We start from the raw sequence: 20683 nt of genomic DNA on the forward strand, positions 1-20683 counted from the left end.
TTAATATTTTTAATTTATACGCAAAATACGATAAAAATTTATTTCTTTATGCAATTTTCATTTATTTCTTGTTTTTCACAACCTATATCTACACTAAAGGGAAAGTATTAGGTAATTGTTTTTTTAATAATAAAGACAGAAACATGAATTGTTAATGTTAAGAAATTTTTATTGAATTAAATAAAAATTAAAAGAAAAATCCAAGTATTTTCCCTCCAAGATGTTTTCTCCTAGCTTCTTCATGATCCATAATTCCTCCGCTTGTAGTTAAGACAACATATCTGCAACATATGAAATACATTATGTATGTAATCAATTATTCTTTATGTAACACAAACTTCTAAATACATACCCAAACTGACGAGATGGTAAAAGGTTGTTGGTCCACTTTTCAATATCATTAATTGGGACATCAAATCTAGGTGAAATAACACCACACTTGTTTAACCTTCCACTGAGATTTACTACAACTTTGCCACTACGATGATCATCAACAATTTCAAATTCTCCTATGTATCCTAAGCATCATAAAAATAATACAATAAAATTACAATATTAAAGAAATTAAGTTCCAAAAATGAATACACAAGAATGAAATACATTCTAATGTTAAAAACAAAAGAAAACCAGAGAATACTTATGTGTTTTCTTACCTTTCCTCATCATAACAGTTAAAAATTTAATGATTACTTTTGAGCAGGGTCTTAAAAGCACCTGTCTTTTTCCACGCTTTTCAGCATTGTTAATGGATTTGAGAGCATCGCTAAGAACGTTCATACGCACCATGGCTGAAAACAAAATAATTTAAAATTACGTATTCTCTAATTACAAACACAAAAACTGTTTTTTACGAAGTATATTGATTATATCCATAATATAACTGTGACAACTAAACATAACCTATAAAAAACATAAAATAAGTTTAAGGAGTATAATTCTGTCGTTTTACATATGTAGACGTCATAATATACGTAATTTGAATGTAACATTAAATAACTTTAAATAATACCACTTTCATTTAGTAAACAAAACAATACAAGACAACTTGCCTGGTTTACCTCTCTGATCACTTTAAGACTTACGTTTTGAAACACTATATCTATCAAAATATTACCACTAAATAGTCGATGGCTTAAGCTAGTATTTAATTTATAATTTATTTATGCCGGATGAGTCTTAAACAAAGAGATTACCTGCGATTTATAATTTTATTTATCACAGCAACGTACACGCTCGATTAGTCGAACGAAAAAGAGAAATCCGAAGTCAGTGTTACCATACCAACTTCTTGAATTGCTTACAATTTCATTGGTCAAAATTTTTGGAACTTACCATAATATTGTTGCTAATCGTTATCTAGTGTTATATGTAATAACAATTAATAACAATAATTCTGTACAAAGAATAAGTTCATTATCAACATTATAAATTTACAATGACGTAATTTAATTTTCTAATACAAGGGATTCTGTTGAATAAAGAAAGTAGTTTGTTCGATAATAAACCAATTTGTCCAAGAAATCATATATGATTGGAGTATAAATAAAGCGAATAAATAATACGTTCCAGGTCACATTTTTAATAATATTTATATTCCATCAACTTTCATTTGTTTTTTCAAATATATTATTTATGGTTGTTACATTGAGAACGACGAACTACCTTAATGCAATCAACATAGTTAAGGTAGACCAACGAAATGCGCTCATTAAAATCGCGATCTGGTATTCTGTCATTGTTCTGTCGATAAGATAGACAAATTCTTGATCAGAGTGAAGAAGACGTATCGTAGAGGAATACATATAAGCTGTGGTCAATTGGTCGAACGATTGGTGATCGAGTGGTTTTGTCGTTCCGTAAATGCGGATGTGTGTCGTATCAACGACGATTATTGTGCAAGTGCCGAGTACTTGTCGAAACACGAAATCTGAAGGTCGATAATAATCCGTGGTTGAGGAGAGTGGTGTAAGTTAACGGTCCCTTGGTGCTTTCGTCATGCTGTCAAAATTGATGAGGAAGACAGAGTTGACGGGAGATGCTCACTGATATGGAGATTATTGAGAATCCCCTGGTCCGCGGGCCGCCTCTACTTGAAAGGTTTCCCGAAAGTTTTCACACGAGGAACACGCAAAAAGGTGCAAGTTGTCGGGCAACTATCGGCTGTCTTGTCGGCTTCCCGAAATTTTAACGTCGGTATCATCTGATTCACGACTTGATTCGCTCGTTTGTTTTCTGTATACTTATCATCCTCGAGATATACCGTAACACGTAACGAAATCAGAGGTATCCTCGCTGTGCGAGGTCAATTTTTCGCGATGGCCTCGACATCCAGCACTTCAGCTCAAGTATTGATGAACAAGGGCAAACGTGGTGCAGCTGCTTATATTCATGCTGAATGTAGTAATCTTGACACTAGCTGTCCACAACATCTTAATGAATTGTTAGATATACTATTAAATCCTACTAAACCCATCGATGATTGGGAAACCATCGATTGGTGCAAATGGTTAATGGCTGGTGGTCAAACGCCGGATGAGTTTGATAATGCAGGTACTGTACAAATTTTGTTTCTTTTAACTACAAAAACAGACATTTTTAAGTTCAACATATTGGATTAATTTATTAGTTCAATAAATATATCATTGTTAATGTTGTATTAATCGCTTGCTTAAAACCATACATATATCTTATGCAATGTATTTATTATTACTTCATGCGGTTTACATTGTTTCTAGTACAACTCATGAACAATTGTTTAAAATAATATTCACAAGTAATATTTACATTACTCAATGAAGACACTAGAAAGTAAATATTTCTACAAGTAATATTTAATTGAAATACTTAACAAATTGTTTGGAAAGAGAGTATTGTGCAATTTAGTTATGCGACTAAAGTAAAGAATCAGAAATATCAATGAACTTATTATACATTACTCAACCATTATTTAACTTTTTTAAGACAAACATTCTACTTTCAAAGTTATTTTCAATTCTATGATACAAATATTATCAAAATTGGATATTTGGTATAGGCAAGATTATTCAATAAATATACATTTTTACATACCATTGAAAACACGAAAATATAAATGGTTTAACAAATAAGACAACAAGATTCATGAAATATAATAATTATTTTAAATTTGGAAAAGAATAACTGAAGTAAATGTTCATTTGTAGAATAATATTAAATAATTTTTACTTATTTAAAAAATTATGTATAAATATTTCAGTGAGGATGTATGATAATGCTACAACATGTGGACTGGTGTGGACTCCCAACTTTGTAGCATACCGTTGTCGTACTTGTGGTATATCACCTTGTATGTCCCTATGTACGGAATGCTTTAAAAAGGGCAATCACTATCGCCATGACTTTAATATGTTTCTCAGTCAAGCTGGAGGTGCATGTGATTGTGGTGATACATCGGTTATGAAGGAAACAGGGTAAGAATTTTAAGAATTATTTGAAATTATTTTGCTAGACAGAGGTATTCATATTTTATTTCTATAGATTTTGCGACAGACATGGTCCAAAAGCTACTGCTTGTAAGTCTGCTGCACCTTCAGATTTATTATGCGTGGCAGAAGCAATGATGCCTCGAATAATCCTTCGTCTTATTCAACATTTACGTGAAAATTGGTATGTTAAATATTTTTATAAATATAATTAAAATTATAAATAATATATGTTTAGTATATAATAGTTTCCTATTTTATTTATTTTAGTAAGGTTGGTAGACCAGATTACAGAGTTGCTATTCAAAATGCGGATGGATATTTAACCATGCTCCTTGATTTGAATAAGATGGGTGCATTAATGAGGAATGTTATGACATCAGCACTTACTAATTCCCAAAAATATAAAAGTCTCATGGATCCTTCTGTTTCGACCGGACAACCAGAATATGATATGTATTGTCAGGACAGTAATAAAATATATCAAGATGCAGTGAAGTCTTTACCAAATCCAGAACCACTTGATGAATATAAAGGTTAATTTATATACGCTTTATCGACGTGTATTCATCAAGTTTTATGTACATATTTTTTGAAGAATAAATATTTCTGTTATTTCAGAATGTGCACCATTGCAAGAACATTTAGAACATACTACCTTCTTAGAAGAATTAATGTTCTGGATAGTTGTTTATGAATTTCCGCAAAAAGTAGTTTGTCTGTTATTGAACATGTTACCAGATCCAGATTACAAGGAAGCACTTATTTGTGCTTTTGTACTACATTATAGTAGAATCTCGATGATGCTTGAACGTTCAGCTGATCCTGATACTTTGAGCAACAGAGTAGTTCATGTTAGCGTACAGGTGGGCTTTACGTGAACGTAGTATTTTTCTTGCAGTAAAGAAATTATGTTTTACACTTTTGTATTTTATTTTTCAGCTTTTTAGTAACGAAAGTCTAGCATTGAGAGTGCTGGATCGATTAAAGCTATTGCATGTTATGGTTATTAGTTTGAAATATATGATGAGTAAGATTCTGATTCAGAATACCTTACATGGTATGTATTTCTAATGATGTCATAACATTGGAATGTATGCATTGAAATAATGTATAATTCCTTTTCTTTTCAGATATAGATACAAATTTTCACTATGTAGTAGACTGTGGACGACAAGTGATGAAAGAACATTGTTATTGGCCACTTGTGTCTGATTTAAATAATGTTCTTTCACATAAGCCTGTGGCTATTCGATTTATGAGCGACAATACACTTTTGGAAATGTGGTTTGACTTTCTGTCTATGTTCCAAGGTATTGCCTGTCTTTTGTAAAATACAATTATCAATCGTATAAAAGAACGTATCTAAAACTGTTCGATGCTTTTGTTACAGGAATGAACGTGAATCATCGAGAAAGAAGTCTACACGTCGAATTTGAACCTAATACGTACTATGCAGCATTCAGCGCCGAATTGGAAGCCAGCGCGTATCCGATGTGGGCTTTAGCTTCCCATTTGAGTGGTCCAGAAAGTGCAACCCTTAGTCGGAGAGTGCTTACGTTTTGCCTTACTGCTTTACAAGATTGGCTAGATGCTGTGAATTATACGCATCCAAATGATGTAAGTACTTAACATTTCCCAAAGTAGAGGTAACCTTACTATCCAAATAACGCGTCAAAATAAAATTTTTTATAGTGGTATATTTTTCTTATATCTATCATTTTAACTGATATTGTCTTATGACATTAACAATAAAATACTTCAATACGTGTCTACAAAAACATTTGACAATGAGAAAGAACGAATATACAATCATTCATCACTTTCAATAGTAACATCAAGACATACTACGTATGATCGAAAAAAGATTACGCGTTGTTGAAATTTAATAACAATACTTTATTTTTTCATTGTGGTATAAGTTCTTCAATGACTAAATGTATAAATCGCACCGAGTGATCGACAATGAACAACACGTGAGTCCTTAATCGTTTGACATGAACGCATGTACAATTACTTGTGCGTTCACGTCTCGTCCATTGTTGATCACTCGGTGCAATTTACAAATCTAGTCATTGAGGATATGTTGCTTATAATACCTATCACAATGAAGAAATAAATAAATATAATTTTAGTCATCCAACTAGTTTTTTATTATTAACCTACGAAAGACCAGAATGCAACTTTTCGAGACGTCGATCGATCGATCGATCGATCGATTACGAGCGTCTTCACAAAAATTTAGAAACTATTGATTTATAAACTTATTTAATATTGTAACAATATCAATCTCTACCTGTTTCATTTATATTTTTATTAGAATTTACATTTAGTTTTTTAAATTGTACCACTAATTACACTAGTTGTTTAATTTTTTTTTCGCATTTGTTACAGAGTGATAGTTTACAAGTATCGTTTCATCTTCCACTTCATCGATATTTTGCAGTATTTCTGTGTCAAGCTGTTCGTCAACAAGGAGCTACACTTAATGATTTGTTACCTCCTACTGATATGTTGCATCTTTTAATGATGCATCCTTTACGAGTTCAGGTGAGTATACTTTTCTCTCTGTTAATATTCATAGATTTAGTTGGCAGGGTCATGAAATGAATACTTATTTTTCAAAATGCAAATTATACATTTCTCTTACAAGATATGTATATTGTATACATATATGTGCATGATGGGATTTAATTCATAATAGCATATATATAACAGCCTTACTTTTTATTGACGTATATTTATTACAAGTACAGTTAATCTCGATTTTAAGAAATAAATTTAAATTGAAAGAAACATACGGGGGTAGTAAGACAGTAGTTTAATTTTAACTATATGAGGTTTCAAGTATTATAGACATGCTGAAATGGCACAAAAATGATAAAAAAAAAAAAAAGAAATTATTTGATGAATAACTATATAAAAAAAGAACTGGTATCAAAATACGTTTTGTTATTAGTTTCACAAATTTTACAGACGCGTATGAAAACGGAATATAAACGATATCGTTAAACGTAAAAACAATGAAGGATATATGAAAGTAGAAATAATGTACACACAGTGAAAAAAATGTCTAAGAATCGTAGATTATTAATATTACATTTATATGACTAAATTTATACTGATTTGATTTCATTTAGTATTATTGGAGTATTAATAATCGGTTGCGCGGGTGGCAAATCAACTTGTAAATGTGAATTAAAATCATATGTGATCAATTTCAACGCCACGAATCCTCCAGATGCTCTTCTACCTTTATGGAAAATTCCGGCACCCGCGATTGGCACTGGTGGATTTGGTACTATTGGTTGAATATCAATGAACGGTATTGTGTTTTGTGCAGCATCATATACACGATCGCTTGGCGCAAAATTCAAATATTGATCTTTTCCTGAGTCTGGTAATGAAGGTGTAGAATATCGAATCGGAATATCGGGTTGTTCTAATTTCAATTCAGTCCTACAAATAAAAAAGATGGATACAATAAGTTAGATCAAACTTTAAGTGCAAAAAAAAAGAAGAATTTGTTAAAGCAACAATCAAATAAGTTGTACCTTGTTGTATCATCGTTACTCATCCAGAAACTCTTTTCTATCGGTTGTATTAGTTTCCCCGTTGTGAAATTAAATGGCGTCGCCATTATTTCTAAATTCAAGTGGGATCCGATTGTTCGAAATTTGATACCTAAAAAACAAACATTTCGTAAATATAATTTTCATGGTTGAAATAGAAAGTGCATAATTTCTACAATGTACCTGTTAGAAGGTGATCTTGAGCTGGCACCAAATCATCTAAGTCTAAAGCTCTTCTTTCCCATGCTAAAGTATGGTAATCAATGTTACTCTTTACATTCTTGTCTAATATGTGGAAGGCGTCGATCGGTTTCCAGGCGATAGTTGTCTCATTGATATATCCACGTGGCATTAGTTCACCTTCTTGTATTTGTATGTGTATTATTTGATTTACTTTCTTTAGTGCAATGCCTGTTATAATCCTGTAACGAATTATTTATTGTGGTTTATAGGATTAAGAATTTTTATTAAATTACCTATAATGAAATATTTACTTGTTATTCGCCACGTCAGACGTGACACTTCGCAAACTGAAGTAACGATCAGATTTCGTGGTATTATCATCGCAATAGCAGAAACAATAACTGCAATGCCAAAACAACCATCGCCACCAGCTATCGACTTTAGTAGTTCCCGTTGTGCAGGTGCTCTTTTGTCCAAATACGCGACCGTTTTCATATTCTATATGTTCGTATCTTCGGCTACTGTTTGAGGGCTAAAAATTTACAAATTTGTTGAGTATAGTATCCTCTATATGTAGTTCATTGTAAAACGAAGTTAAATTTACCGAAGGACAAATCCACATGTCCGAATCGACGAATTCACAGTTTAATACTTTGCCATTGCATTGTTGCTGTTGAGAACAGAATTGATTTTTATAGCATCCTTCCACTTTTGCGTATGCATAATACGCACAATTTTCTCTACAAGATGATCGCTTATTCAGGTCTACTTCGTTTACAATATACCCTTGAAACAGTTTTGTCATTTGTGTGTATGTTTCATCTGCAAGAAATTGTTTCGTTCAATTATGTTTATTACATGAAAATGGATAATCAAGTAAATATACCTAATTTTTGAACTCTAGCATCACATTTCCAAAGATCTCTAGGAGCAAAAGCCATGGCAGTTTTCACTGCTCTTACGGTCTCCAATGTTCTTGTTGAATATTGTTGCTTTACTAAATCTATCTCAGTACTGAAGTTAGAACCTACATTAAATTTGTTACAATGGTTAGTCTATTGCTGAGAAGTCAAATTGGGTTACATCCAATAATTGCTATTTTATACCTGGATTATAGAGTCGCAGCAACATGTAAGAAAAGTGTATCATACTGTAGCCTTTGATTTCTGTGAGGGTAATCGTGCTATATAGATTGTAGAGCAATTGTTGTAGCGACTGCTGTTCACTGCAAATTTGCGAGGATGCATCCTATATGCACAAAATATAAATTTAATTATGCTTGTACGTGTATATACACGTGTAGACGTAGAGCCGTTTAATTTTAGTTAATTTAAAGAAAAAAAAACAAGAAAACAAAAAATATACAAAGTTATACCTGATATGAAACCATAAACAATTTATCGTGTATTATGAAATCAGCTATACGCGTTAACGCATTTATTATGGATGCATTTGGATCGTGCAAAATAGTTTTCGAAAAATCTGCTAGTTTCTGTAGATCAAGATACGCATTCTCGTCGATAATTTCACGTTGCATTTGCCTAAAAACGTTATACAGTCCGTCGATGCTTTTTAGTTCGTTTTCTGTTCGGGCCCATAGCCACACGGAATTCAACGAATTTAAATATTCGTAACCACCGTTTGGAAACTTTTGTTCCAGTTCGTTTCCGAAGGCCTTGAAAGTCTTTATAAGGTTCAAATATTTATCGTCTTCGAATCCTATAACACCTAACCCTGCCTCCGATATATTTCTTTCCAATGTTTTCTCGAGTTGAAAGAGTTTGTATCTCATTTCATCGATTCTGGTGGCGTTATTATCGAAAGCACTTCTTACTCTCCATATTACCGAGAGAAAAAGCAGCAAGCTTGTAATGACTTTTGTTTCCTTCATTTTCTATTTCTCAATGTGTCCTCGGTGTCTTGCTTCTCTTTAATTACACAGGATATACATGCAGTCTCTATTTTCGATCCATTATACTCTGCTATACCTACGCGTGTATATGCAGATTATAAGTCTCAAATAATAATATGTGCGATTTCTAGTCTCTCAGGTTCCAATTTGCAACTTGGCAGTGAATCAAATAAATAAAGTAAATTATTTTCTTTGATAATTCATTCACCGACGTTGTCTTCGATTATATCAAAATGGAAGCCAGAAGGCTTTAACGTATTTGAAAAGATCAATATTGAAACAATTGGTTTCGTGTAACGCCCTTGAAACTTTGAAGAACAAAAACATTTCAGTAGTATAGCATAATTTTGATGACAATAATTGATACGTTTGTATATGCCAGTATAGGTATACATAGATAACTTACGCTCACATAAAGCGTGTTGATCTGAGGGTCAGTTAAAAATGATATCACATGTTTCCTTTGTGAAAAGATTATGTTTCACATCGTGAATCTGTTCTTGATTAACATATTTTACAGTCGATTATATTTCATTAAGTTAAAGTGAATCACATCCGCGTATAATTATTAACACTTCCGGTCATTTAAAACCTTTAAACCAGAATCAAAATCTTATGAATTTTACTTAATCGAATGCAATTTTTTTATATGTAACATTATTTGTACACATTTTTGGAAAACAAATTGAGAAAATATTATAACTAAAATTCTGTTTATTTTAATCGGTATCTAAAAATGTTTGTGATAAGTTTGTTCAAGCATATATGTGTTTATTATAAGGAATGAAAATAATTGAAAAAAAATCAGTTCGATCGTACTAGAAGAAGTTACACGTAAGGTTTCTTCATATACGGTGCAAATCTTATTATACAGATTTGATACATGACCTTATTTTACTTGAAAAACCAACATTTTTAAACAATAACTAATCGTATAACTTAATGTTTTCCTTTTTAATCGCTAACTTTGTAAGCGTTTGTTGCATTCCACGTAAGTCGTGATGATAAAGACTACTCTTTGTTTTGGCAGAAGTGATGTCGCACAAAAGATATTCTCACGGCTAAGATTGCACGTTCTTTTATTTTAAAAATACTTTTCACGAAGGAATCGACAAAGTGAATATAAATTTGAAACGTTAATTCATTAACGTGAGATACGCGAAATATTCATTTATATTTAGGTAAAAGAAACGCATGTGCGTAAACATCCGAACGACACAACGAATATAACGTTGTGAGAAACTTTATGATGGGTACTGTTATTCCTTTACGATGTCATAGAGCAAGACCTCTAATCTCTGTAAGATTCAACGATATTTGCATAATTTCAAAGACTTCTCGAGAACGTAACAGCAAATTTTTCTCATCGAATCCATATTGTTCTCGAAGACATTCACAGTAAACGAATGGAAAGCAATGTTTCGAAGTGATATAGGTCGCTGAAGGTCAGTGGAATCGATCGAAACTGTTTCGAAAACAATTACCAAACATTGGAACCTGAGACACTGTTAGAAGAAATTCTCTTACGCTGGTTACGGTTTGAAAGTTCTTTGATTGCAATTCTGTAATTCTGAACTGTCTGAATCTTTGTCACAATATGTACCGTTTCACAAACATTCGTTCGGCGATCGTTTCTCGGAAATACAGTTGCTAAGCGTGTTTTTGACACAACGACAGAAAACAGCTCAGCGAACACTCTTCTCGATTGCTCGGACTCGACTGAAAATTTTCTATCATTCTCTCGTCATTTCACTCAATGTTTCCTCCCCCCTTCCCTTAGAATCGTTCAGGCTTTAATGATACATGCAATTCTGCGCATGCCCCTCTTCATTCTTATTCTCTTCGCGTTCATATAAAGTGCATTGTATCGTCAAGGAAAACATTACACATGAACTTTCCGTTTCTATAAAAAAGTTAGTGTATCCAGGGAATGAAATATGTTTTACTTAATCATGAATGATTTTTTTTTTAACGAAAATTATTTTGTAATGCATTCCATCAACGACATCTATTTCATACACGTAACTGCATTGTTCATTATCTTTCACGAAGAAACAGGAAAAACGTAATTTCTATAATAGTTTGGTAGATAGAATCTGGCACAAAATGTGTTTTGACTTTTTCGCTCGCATTGTTTCCTTTGTGAAGTTTATCACGTAAAGTGTAGTTTGAAACTAGATAAGCTGAACAAGATGTATAAATGAGCACCAAGCAAATATACATAATAGACGTTTCAGTATTTTGTCATACTTTTTTTTTGTATTAGAACAAATTATTTATATTTATATATCATTGCCCTGATGTGAAACATAATATTTTTTATTATTAAGATTAATTCGAGATTTAGTACCACGATTAATATTAAAGACGTCATCATAGTTGATTTGTTACTGCTTCAACACTGTATCTGCGATTCTATTGAGCTTGTAAATTGAGTAGGCAACTCACTGTCTGTCGGATGTTACTCGATCGTTACAATATTCTCCCGCGCCTAATACCCCTCTGTGCTTATTAGTTACGATAGGGTTCTTGTTACAACATTCCACTAGCAGAAATTCTTGTTTCGAGAATAGCAACGATCAAAATGTGAAAAACATTAAAAAGATTTCTTTAATTCTTCGTGAAACAGTGTTTCATGAAATTAGAAAATTTAAATGACATTCGAAGGGAATTTAATTTTGAAGTATAAAGTTTTATTATTACTTACTCTCATTTGGTTTGACAGTAGCATGAGAACACTTTTGCTGAAGAGTTTATCGTTCGTAGGAACAAGCAATCGATGGATACTCTTTAAAAGATCAGGTAGAGCGCCCGATCTAGACGAGACACACGTTGTGGCAAAATCCTCCAATGTATATTTTTCATATTTTATTTGTGCCTTGACGTATATTAAGAAATTATTATATAAATCGTTAATTTGACCAACGTATTGATCAATTGTTCGTAATTTTTGGTCCAATTGCTCTTGTAACGGCAACTCCGTTAGAAGTTTGGCGACGACCATGTCAAAGCGTGTTTCCATTTTCTCTTGAAAAATATCAATTTTACTGGACACTCTCGATATTCGATTCTGTATTTCTTTTTCCATTTTGTAAACAAATGGAAAATTTACATCTTCATTAGGATCTTTGGGACGTATCAATTCCCACGACTCAAGAATGTCTATCATTGTTTCACGGCCGAATCTTACTAATTCTCTTATATCCATAACACTAAAAGTGTCTGTAAACTGTCCGTTTGTGAACTGTCCTAAACTAATTAGGAAGCAGAAATAAATGATCTTCATATTAATTGCGTTCATCTTCGCTGGTTAAATTCCAAACTTCTGAGCAAAACGAATTTGAATAGAAAGTAAACCACGATCTTTGCACATGTATATATCACTTATGAAGTCCTGTTCCGTTTCTCGTTTTCTTTCTTCGTTGACCGATGCTTGGTTGATCCTCTTCTCGTTTTCTTTGTTAATACCACAAGTTTTAAAGAAGCTACAAATAGACGATGGAAAGAAACAAAGAGTATTTTAGGAAAATATCCATAAAATTGATCGCGCGTGGAAGAGTCCCGTGCAGCTCTTCCAAACTAGGTAGATCGTACTTCGTCCATTAACGGCCGAGCCGTTACGAACTGACAACATGGCATTTTGTAGTCTTCCAGTGTTGGGATTGGTCGACTTAGTGGGGGAATACCATGAACATACGAGACGAGTAATGCATAAGTCACACAATGAATGCGGTGCCTGGATATTTCAGAATTCATGATTCATATTTTTACTCCCCCATGTACAGCATGTTTCTCAAAGAAAATATATATATTTCTTTAATCTTAATTATATGTATAAATATATTTCAATGCTTTATGTATACCTTTGAATACCTTAAAATAAAAGTTATTGAAAACCTTGTATTTTATTCTTAATATATCTGTATATGTTTTATGGTAATTACGAATCAAAGAAATAATTTGCGATAAGACACGATAGGAACGATATTAGTTCGAGTACGAGACTGTTTAACGAAAATTCCGTTAGATATTTATAGATCATGCATATATTGCACGATAATGCTTATAGATATGAAATTAAATAATACACTTCAGTAAGACTCCTATCATGAAGGCAATTTTTTTTATAGAAATATGCATTTTTTAAATTTATTCTGTAGATTTTTTTATCTTGAACTATGTTCAATGAATATGTTTATTTAGGTTGCTTTCTACGAAATTTTGAACGGAATATGGGTGCGCAATGGGCTTCAAATTAAAGGGCAAGCTATGACATACATACAATGCAATTTTTGTAATTCCATGGTGGATGCAGATCTTTATCTTCTGCAAGTGTGTGCAACCAAATTGCAACCAGATGTCTTTCTAAAAACAGTCATTGAAAAGTAATTGTCCCGATATATTAATAAATTTATTGTTCTTACATTTAGAATAAAAAATAATCATTATTTTATTCATTTAGGTTTCATGTAAGGGAATGGATGAGCCCCCATTTATATCATCGACGTCGGAATAAATTTATAGAAGGAGAACATACTAGTCCCATGTTAGAAAGTTGCTTAACATTTCTAGCTACATTAGTTAATGTTCGAACAAATCTAGGTAAGGTTTTATGTTACTTTCTTATTGATCGAATAATTCTATAAAACTAATATATAACTTGCTTCAATGTTTGTTTAGGTTTGTCTGATCCTGAAATGTCGTGTATGGAAATGGTTACTTTATTAAGTATGGGGGACAAGACTCATAGTCAGCTAATGGAGTTAATGCCAGAACGCTGTGGCACCACTCAAAACAGAGATTTTGAAACTGTATTGGCTGATGTATGATTTATTTTCACTATTTATATCAAATGTTTATTTTTAAATAAACGTAAAACATCACTCATACAATATGGTTTACAGATAGCACAGTATAGAGCTCCAAATCTAGAAGCTAGTGGAAATATGCAGCAAGGAATGTATGGCCCTAAACCACGTGTTTGGGAGGAATTGTTTGATCCTCTACACGTTTTATTAAGAGCAGTACATAGGAGAGATTCTCAGATATCAATGGATCGTTTTACCGAATAGTGAGCAATCAGTTTTGTCTAAATAATTTGAATTCACGGAACATGAAAACTTTTCATGTTTTTTTATTTAATACTAATTTTATTTTAATTTATTCTTTTTCAATGATCATTGTTCTTTCAGTGTCAGACAATCTGGCAAGTTAAAAAATAGTGCAACACCATGGCCACCATTTAGACATCCTGCCCCTGTTTCACCCGATTATGATGATCCACGGATCGTGTTACGCACCAAAATTTTTCATGTCATGATTTTAATAATTCTTTACAAGGCTGTGTACGGACATAATATATCGGAGCATGTCATGGCACTGACTATTTACCTATTAGAAATGGCAGTAATTACTGCAGAAGTACCAGACAAATCTGTAAGTAATTAATAATTTCATTTGTGTTCAATAATTCTAATTTCATTTCTTTCTTTTCTTTCAATCAGATGAATCCTCTGTGTCAGTATACCGGCGATAAGTCGTCTCGTATAATACAAAATATGGATCTAATCAGTTGGTATAAGACTGACAATTTGTCTGAAAATCTAAGAACTGTAATACCTAGAGTTATTAAAGTCCAAGAGTCAGAGCCAGATAGCTCGGACAGTGAGTAAACTTATTAATAAATTACTTATCTTTACTTGTTCCTCTCATTTAATGTCTATGTTTTACATTGAATTGTCTTACACTTCTCTTTCTTCAGGTGATATGGAATGGGAAATTCAAGGTGAAATGACTGAAGTCGCAACTTCGCTTATGTTAAATGATGGAACAGATGAAAGTTCCTTGGAAGTTTTGTCTCTTCCATCATTACCTCCTTTATCAGCTTTACCCAGAACAAATAGTAAGTTTTAATTTATAATTTTTCATAATATTCAAATTAAAAACAATTAAAATACAACTAGAAAAAAACAAATTGTAATTACTTATAAATTTAATATTACATAACGTAATAATTTGTAGCTCGATTTCATATGACTATTGTACCTGAGGATGGAATTGTTGCTATATCAGATGCTAATAGTGAAGATGACTTAATTCCACTACAAAGAGCTTTGCCACCATCCACTGAAGAAGAATCCATGGCTGTAGCACTTGAATCGTCTCCATCAATCAGTATGTTACATTCTGTCTTTTTCATTTAATTTAGGTGTCAAAAATTTTCCTACAATTTTCCCTTATTCAGCCGTAGGTTTAGCTAGATTCCTAATATTTATTAATTGTATATAGATATGGTCAGCGGTCAACCCGCATTACCACCTGCACCTCAACGGCCCGTTGTTATGGCTGGCAATGAAATTGTTCCTGCTCAAACAGTTTATTCGAGATTGAGCACTTCTGAAATAACAACAACAGAAATTGTTCCATCTACGTCAAAGAGAAGAGAACTACTAGTAATAATTCACGCTTATTTATATTACACTATGTACTTTTTAATTTATCATCGCTTCGGTTTATTATTCATACGATGAACTTCTTTATTTTAGGGTGGACAATTGCAACCAAAAACAGTGAAAGCAGGCGAGAGTATAATTTCGTTACTTTTGAGGTTACATTCGCAATTATCGGGCGTTCCGGACAGTTATAATCCGGAACAAAGTGCAATGTCGGATAACGAAGCTAGTAGTAGTTCAGCTGCACAACCAAAAGAATCAAGAATCGGTGATGGCCCGTTCTTTATCTCGCAGCTACTTAACAAGATAGCAAATCTAGATCCCATGTGCAAAGATGCTATTATTGACACTAGAAACAAGCTATGGCCGCGTATGCAGGAGTGCGAAGGTAAACAGCGAGAAAAAGAACATCAGGAAAGAGAAGAAAGACGAAGACGGGCGAAAGAAAGACAGCAGAAACTTATGGCTGAATTTGCTAATAAGCAGAAGCAGTTTATGGAAAAAGCAATGAAAACAGGTAAAATAAACACGAAAACTGAGTATTAAAAATGACATTCCTAAATTAACTTATAACTTGTAGAGGAAGCAGGAGTGTCCGGTATGGATTGGGATCAAGACGACAATACAACCAAATTAACTAGCAAAAAGGAATATGACTGTGTTATTTGTAACCAAACTACTCCCAGCAGCGAAGATGCACCGATGGGTCTTGTTGTATTAGTTCAAGTAATAAATAAATATCTCTAGTTAATACTAAATCCTTATTGCGATATCGGTGTAATACTTTCTTACGTATTCTGATTTTAGGCAACAAGTGTTATTGGTCATGAGCGACAACAACCGGAAAGACTGGTCTTCCCTACTTCTGACGATGATCCGCCTATACCAAAGGGTGACACACGTGGTGCCTATTTTGATCGTAGATTGGATGAAATGAATCGCCATTTCGATGCTGTAAATATTGAAATCTTAATTCGTAATACTTAGAATACGATCAAATGTAAATCGTGTAAATTTGTATTTGATCATTGTAGGTTTCATGGCTATTGTCTGTTAATTTGGGTTGGGAAGGCGGTGTTCATGTTCAAACATGTGGACACCACTTGCATCTAACTTGTTTAAAGTCATATCTACAGTCTCTTCGTAACCAACAAAGACATCAAAGTCTTGCAGTGGACAGTGGCGAATATTTGTGTCCACTTTGTCGGCAGTTAGCTAATTCTGTTCTCCCACTTTCTCCGCGATTGGGAGATCGTGCGGCAGTGGTGCGGTCTTACCATACCCCTTTTGCTACAATACTCTCACAATTAAATAATTTTTTGAAAGAGATACAACGAAATCCAGTAAGTTTATGAAACTTTTATTAATTAGATTAGCAATGAAACTAATACTGTATTGCTATGAATCTCAACGCTAATAAGCATCTAAAGATTCTTTGATGATCGCGTCATATTTACTATTTAGGTTTCGACAAATTTGACTGCGGAAATGGGAAGAGCTATGGAGGATATGACGAATTGCACATATTTCCAATATAAACAAAAGAACTGTTCTCCTAGTCATCAAAGCTTGTTCCTCTTTGTAACTTCTGTAGCTCGAACTAATTTTGAAGTTGAACTTGTTCAACGTGGTGGGTCATTGTGCATCCCCCCACCCAATACAATACCCTTGACACCAAAACGTGATTGCATTGGTAAGTTCGTTTCATTATTAACAATAAGCCATTGTTACTCAGAATTTTAGCTGCCGTAACAGATACTGATTAAATTAGAGATAAGATAAAATACTATTTTATTTTCAGTTGCACTTCTTCACGTTTTGGCTATGCATGCAAGAGTATTGACAGCGTGGCCGGTACATCACACTTGGCAACAGTTGACTGGAATACCTGCTGTACCTGCGACGCCATTAGCTCTCACACCTCATGAGAGAGAAGTTCCTTTACTTCTCAGAGATCCAACTGCACTTCTTATACAATTTATATTATTGCTTCCCTTGCATTTGGATCAAAGTATGCGCATAAATGTTCCTATTATGTATTTACTGTGCTGGGTTTTTTTAATTATTGATACAATTAAATAACATATTATTTTCAGCGTATTTCTCTAGCGTGGTAAAAGTAATATACAACTTATTGTACTATCAAGTAATATTACAAATAAGTTGTGGCTTCACGCAAGCAGAAAGAAACGCAATTATGAGGAGAATCAAACGCAACGATCGGAGAATAAAATGCAATGATCTGATGCCGTCAGAAACTATACTCTGTAGAATTATTGAATATTTCGATGAAAGTGCACTCTATCGTTCAGACGATGTTACGCCGTATGCAAGAGATAATATGGACATCATCGAGATGCAGGTTGGTGCGAATAATTGATAATTTAATTATAATTGTTAGGATAATGTAATTGCTCTTACATATGAAAAAATATTTCAATGACTACCTTCTCCTCACGATTATAATTGTACTTATTGAGAAGTAATCACAATTTAGTTTTTATCGTATTTTTGTTATATATTATTATCATTGCATCTTTAATTATGTTATTTCAGATACGATCTATGTGCTTGCCATTCTTACGAGTAGCTGCACTGCTTCGCTATCATTTATATGAAGAACCTTTACCCTTAGTTAGGACACCACAGTCTGAATACACGAGATTAATTCGTTACTTGAACTTAGTTTCTAGAGATACAAATTCATCTACCTTCAATTCAACGCAAACTTTGAACTGGCAAGACAGCGAAGCAAATGTTTCGGTACCTCGTCTATGGTGTGATCAGTTGCTTGCTTTTGTAAATCAAAGCGATGCAGCAAGAAATTTAATAATGGAACAACACATATCATGGCAGGTACCGAAATTACTCAGTCTTCCGAGAGAATACGAGAAAATTTTTACGGTAAGAATTACATAAATAAAACGCATCTATCGCTATCCAAGTGTCTTTATTAGAATTTTATTAATTATTGTTTCTTCCTTTTTTTATTTTATAGTACTACCATGAACGACCATGTCGTAAATGTCATTCAATTCCACAAGAGATTAGCATCTGTTTGTTGTGTGGAACTATTGTTTGTCTAAAACAAAATTGTTGCAAACAGATGAATGTCTGCGAAGCTGTTCAAGTGAGTACTATATCTATATACATATTTCTTTACTTGTCCTTTTTGTTTATTTTTTTAAATTCAATTATTGTTAATTGTATGTAGCATTCGATCGATTGCGGAGGTGGAACTGGTATATATCTGGTAGTAACGTCAACTTATATTATTGTAATTCGGGGTCGGCGAGCCTGTTTATGGGGCTCTCTGTATCTCGACGACTTTGAAGAAGAAGACAGAGATCTGAAGTACGTAATTTATTTCAAAATAGTTTGTTACTTTACAAAACATTATTAGAAAAATTGTAAAACGTTGTTCAATTTATTAATATTTCATTATAGACGCGGAAAACCTTTGTATCTAAGTCAAGACAGATATCAATTATTGGAACAGCAGTGGCTAGCGCATAGATTTGATCACACGAAAAAAACATGGGTATGGCATCGTGATGCGCTGTGACCTTTTTAGGGCGTTATAAAACCGATTATTTTTTAAACAAGTTGAAGACTTTCAACAGATTTATTCCCATACAATGCCTCGCCAAAAAATAACAGCGCTTTAAGAATTAACAGATCGCTCGAATACTGTATGGATATATTTATTATGATGCAAGTAAGTAGACATAATATCGAATGAAAGTATTATTAAAAAAAAAAAAAAAGAAAAAACGAGGTGAGAGCTGAACTAAAACTGTTTATAGTCACAACACCTGAAAGATTATATCTGAAAAAATGTATGTTTTGAATTAAACCTTGTACATTTTATTTAAGAAAAAAATATATATATAAATTACGTCCTTATAAAAAAGTACTTATTTAGTGCGTAGCATTTGTACTTTAGAGACGGAAATGATTGAATTTGTTAAACGAAATTTCGATTATTGCTAGAAAGTGAATTAGGTTATGTTACGAAAAATAACTAATTTCATATTATTAGTGAAATCATTTTTTTTTTTTCTTGAGGTGGATTAAATTTAATGTGTGCCTTTTTTGATGTAAGAAAAAAATACAAAAAGAAAATCCGTTATGTCCTATAATTTATTACTGTAATTACTTTACTGATTATTAAAAACTCCTTATTTCAGAACCGTATTTTGTATTTGGTTTATTCAGAAATGGAATTTTCTAGTTTACCATAACTCATTATTGTAAACTAAAAGATATAGTGCGTTATACTAGATTTGTAAACGTGACGAAATCGAAGACTGACGTCTTTATTATAGGGACTCTGTTTCTGAATAAATTTAATAACGAACCGAGCACGATACTAAAATATCTGTATAATTTATTGTCGTATCTAATTTGAATCTGAACTGTTCAGGTAAAGCAATAATGTTGATTATGATTGTGCATGGATTGTTAGCTACAAGGTGAAGGGAAAAATTTTCATGTATACATGAAATTGGCAGAAGTATTGTCTTAATAAGGAACAATTCTATAAAGCGATATTTTAGTCGTAACGAGAACAACGTGCAAATTATGTTCAGCATATCGAATTAACAACTTTTCATTATTAATAAATGACCAGAGTCAACAGTGTAGTGATAAGTAAAGGTTGTTGTTAACACCGCATAAACATTATTATTGTAAAATTTCCTTTTGTAAAAATAGCTTTTGTTCGAATTTCATCATGCGAATTATTCGTAGCAGTTCATAGAAGGCTGTAATCATTATGTCACGAATCAGTGAAAACTTGCGATTCAGACAATATTTGATGCATTATTTTTCTCTATGCATATTATGGGCTGTGTATATTAAACTACATAAATTCATTTTATCGAACGAACTATGTATCTACTCGCTGAATTTTTTCGCACCGGTGCATAAATACTAATTAACTGATTAAACTGTGGCAAATAAGTTGTTATTGCTTCAGAAAAAGCAAATTTATGCATTCATTTACATAACAAAAATTTCCTGTCGGAACTTTGCTCTCGCGTAAGACTTTGATACTCACTAAAACAGTGTTTGCGTAACACACCTTCTGTTGAAGATTTT

General features: G+C 32.7%; 3 protein-coding genes across 6 annotated transcripts; 1 reads left to right on the forward strand and 2 right to left on the reverse strand.

Annotated features, from left to right (window-relative positions):
- Nucleotides 1-144: 144 nt before the first annotated feature.
- Nucleotides 145-1278, reverse strand: LOC143344300 (small ribosomal subunit protein uS8A). Its single transcript, XM_076770210.1, has 4 exons — nt 1194-1278; nt 654-788; nt 353-518; nt 145-281 (listed from the first exon to the last, which is right to left on the reverse strand). Exons 2-4 carry the CDS (start codon nt 784-786, stop codon nt 188-190), a joined length of 393 nt encoding a protein of 130 aa, XP_076626325.1. The 5' UTR covers nt 787-788; nt 1194-1278; the 3' UTR covers nt 145-187.
- A 432-nt stretch (nt 1279-1710) lies between these two features.
- Ubr3 (Ubr3 ubiquitin ligase) lies at nt 1711-20598 on the forward strand. Its single transcript, XM_076771255.1, has 29 exons — nt 1711-2550; nt 3236-3449; nt 3517-3645; nt 3732-3997; nt 4083-4327; nt 4404-4521; nt 4595-4774; nt 4855-5081; nt 5856-6011; nt 13332-13513; nt 13591-13730; nt 13809-13951; nt 14033-14199; nt 14321-14564; nt 14633-14792; nt 14890-15030; nt 15150-15302; nt 15417-15580; nt 15674-16097; nt 16161-16306; nt 16388-16534; nt 16615-16923; nt 17045-17273; nt 17382-17591; nt 17677-17942; nt 18137-18484; nt 18579-18710; nt 18795-18934; nt 19028-20598. Exons 1-29 carry the CDS (start codon nt 2316-2318, stop codon nt 19143-19145), a joined length of 5733 nt encoding a protein of 1910 aa, XP_076627370.1. The 5' UTR covers nt 1711-2315; the 3' UTR covers nt 19146-20598.
- Orion (chemokine-like protein orion) lies at nt 6523-12729 on the reverse strand. Of its 4 annotated transcripts, none has more exons than XM_076771271.1 (9): nt 10656-10877; nt 8592-9204; nt 8323-8464; nt 8103-8243; nt 7821-8038; nt 7528-7748; nt 7217-7455; nt 7016-7145; nt 6523-6920 (listed from the first exon to the last, which is right to left on the reverse strand). In XM_076771271.1, exons 2-9 carry the CDS (start codon nt 9105-9107, stop codon nt 6578-6580), a joined length of 1950 nt encoding a protein of 649 aa, XP_076627386.1. In that variant the 5' UTR covers nt 9108-9204; nt 10656-10877; the 3' UTR covers nt 6523-6577. The 4 variants fall into 4 exon arrangements, with proteins under 4 accessions (XP_076627386.1, XP_076627387.1, XP_076627388.1 ...); XM_076771272.1 differs by having other exon boundaries at nt 10732-10858; XM_076771273.1 differs by having other exon boundaries at nt 8592-9144; nt 10732-10856.
- Nucleotides 20599-20683: the final 85 nt, after the last annotated feature.

The sequence above is a fragment of the Colletes latitarsis genome, chromosome 8 (assembly GCF_051014445.1).
Source record: "Colletes latitarsis isolate SP2378_abdomen chromosome 8, iyColLati1, whole genome shotgun sequence".
Classification (NCBI taxonomy): Eukaryota; Metazoa; Arthropoda; class Insecta; order Hymenoptera; family Colletidae; genus Colletes; species Colletes latitarsis.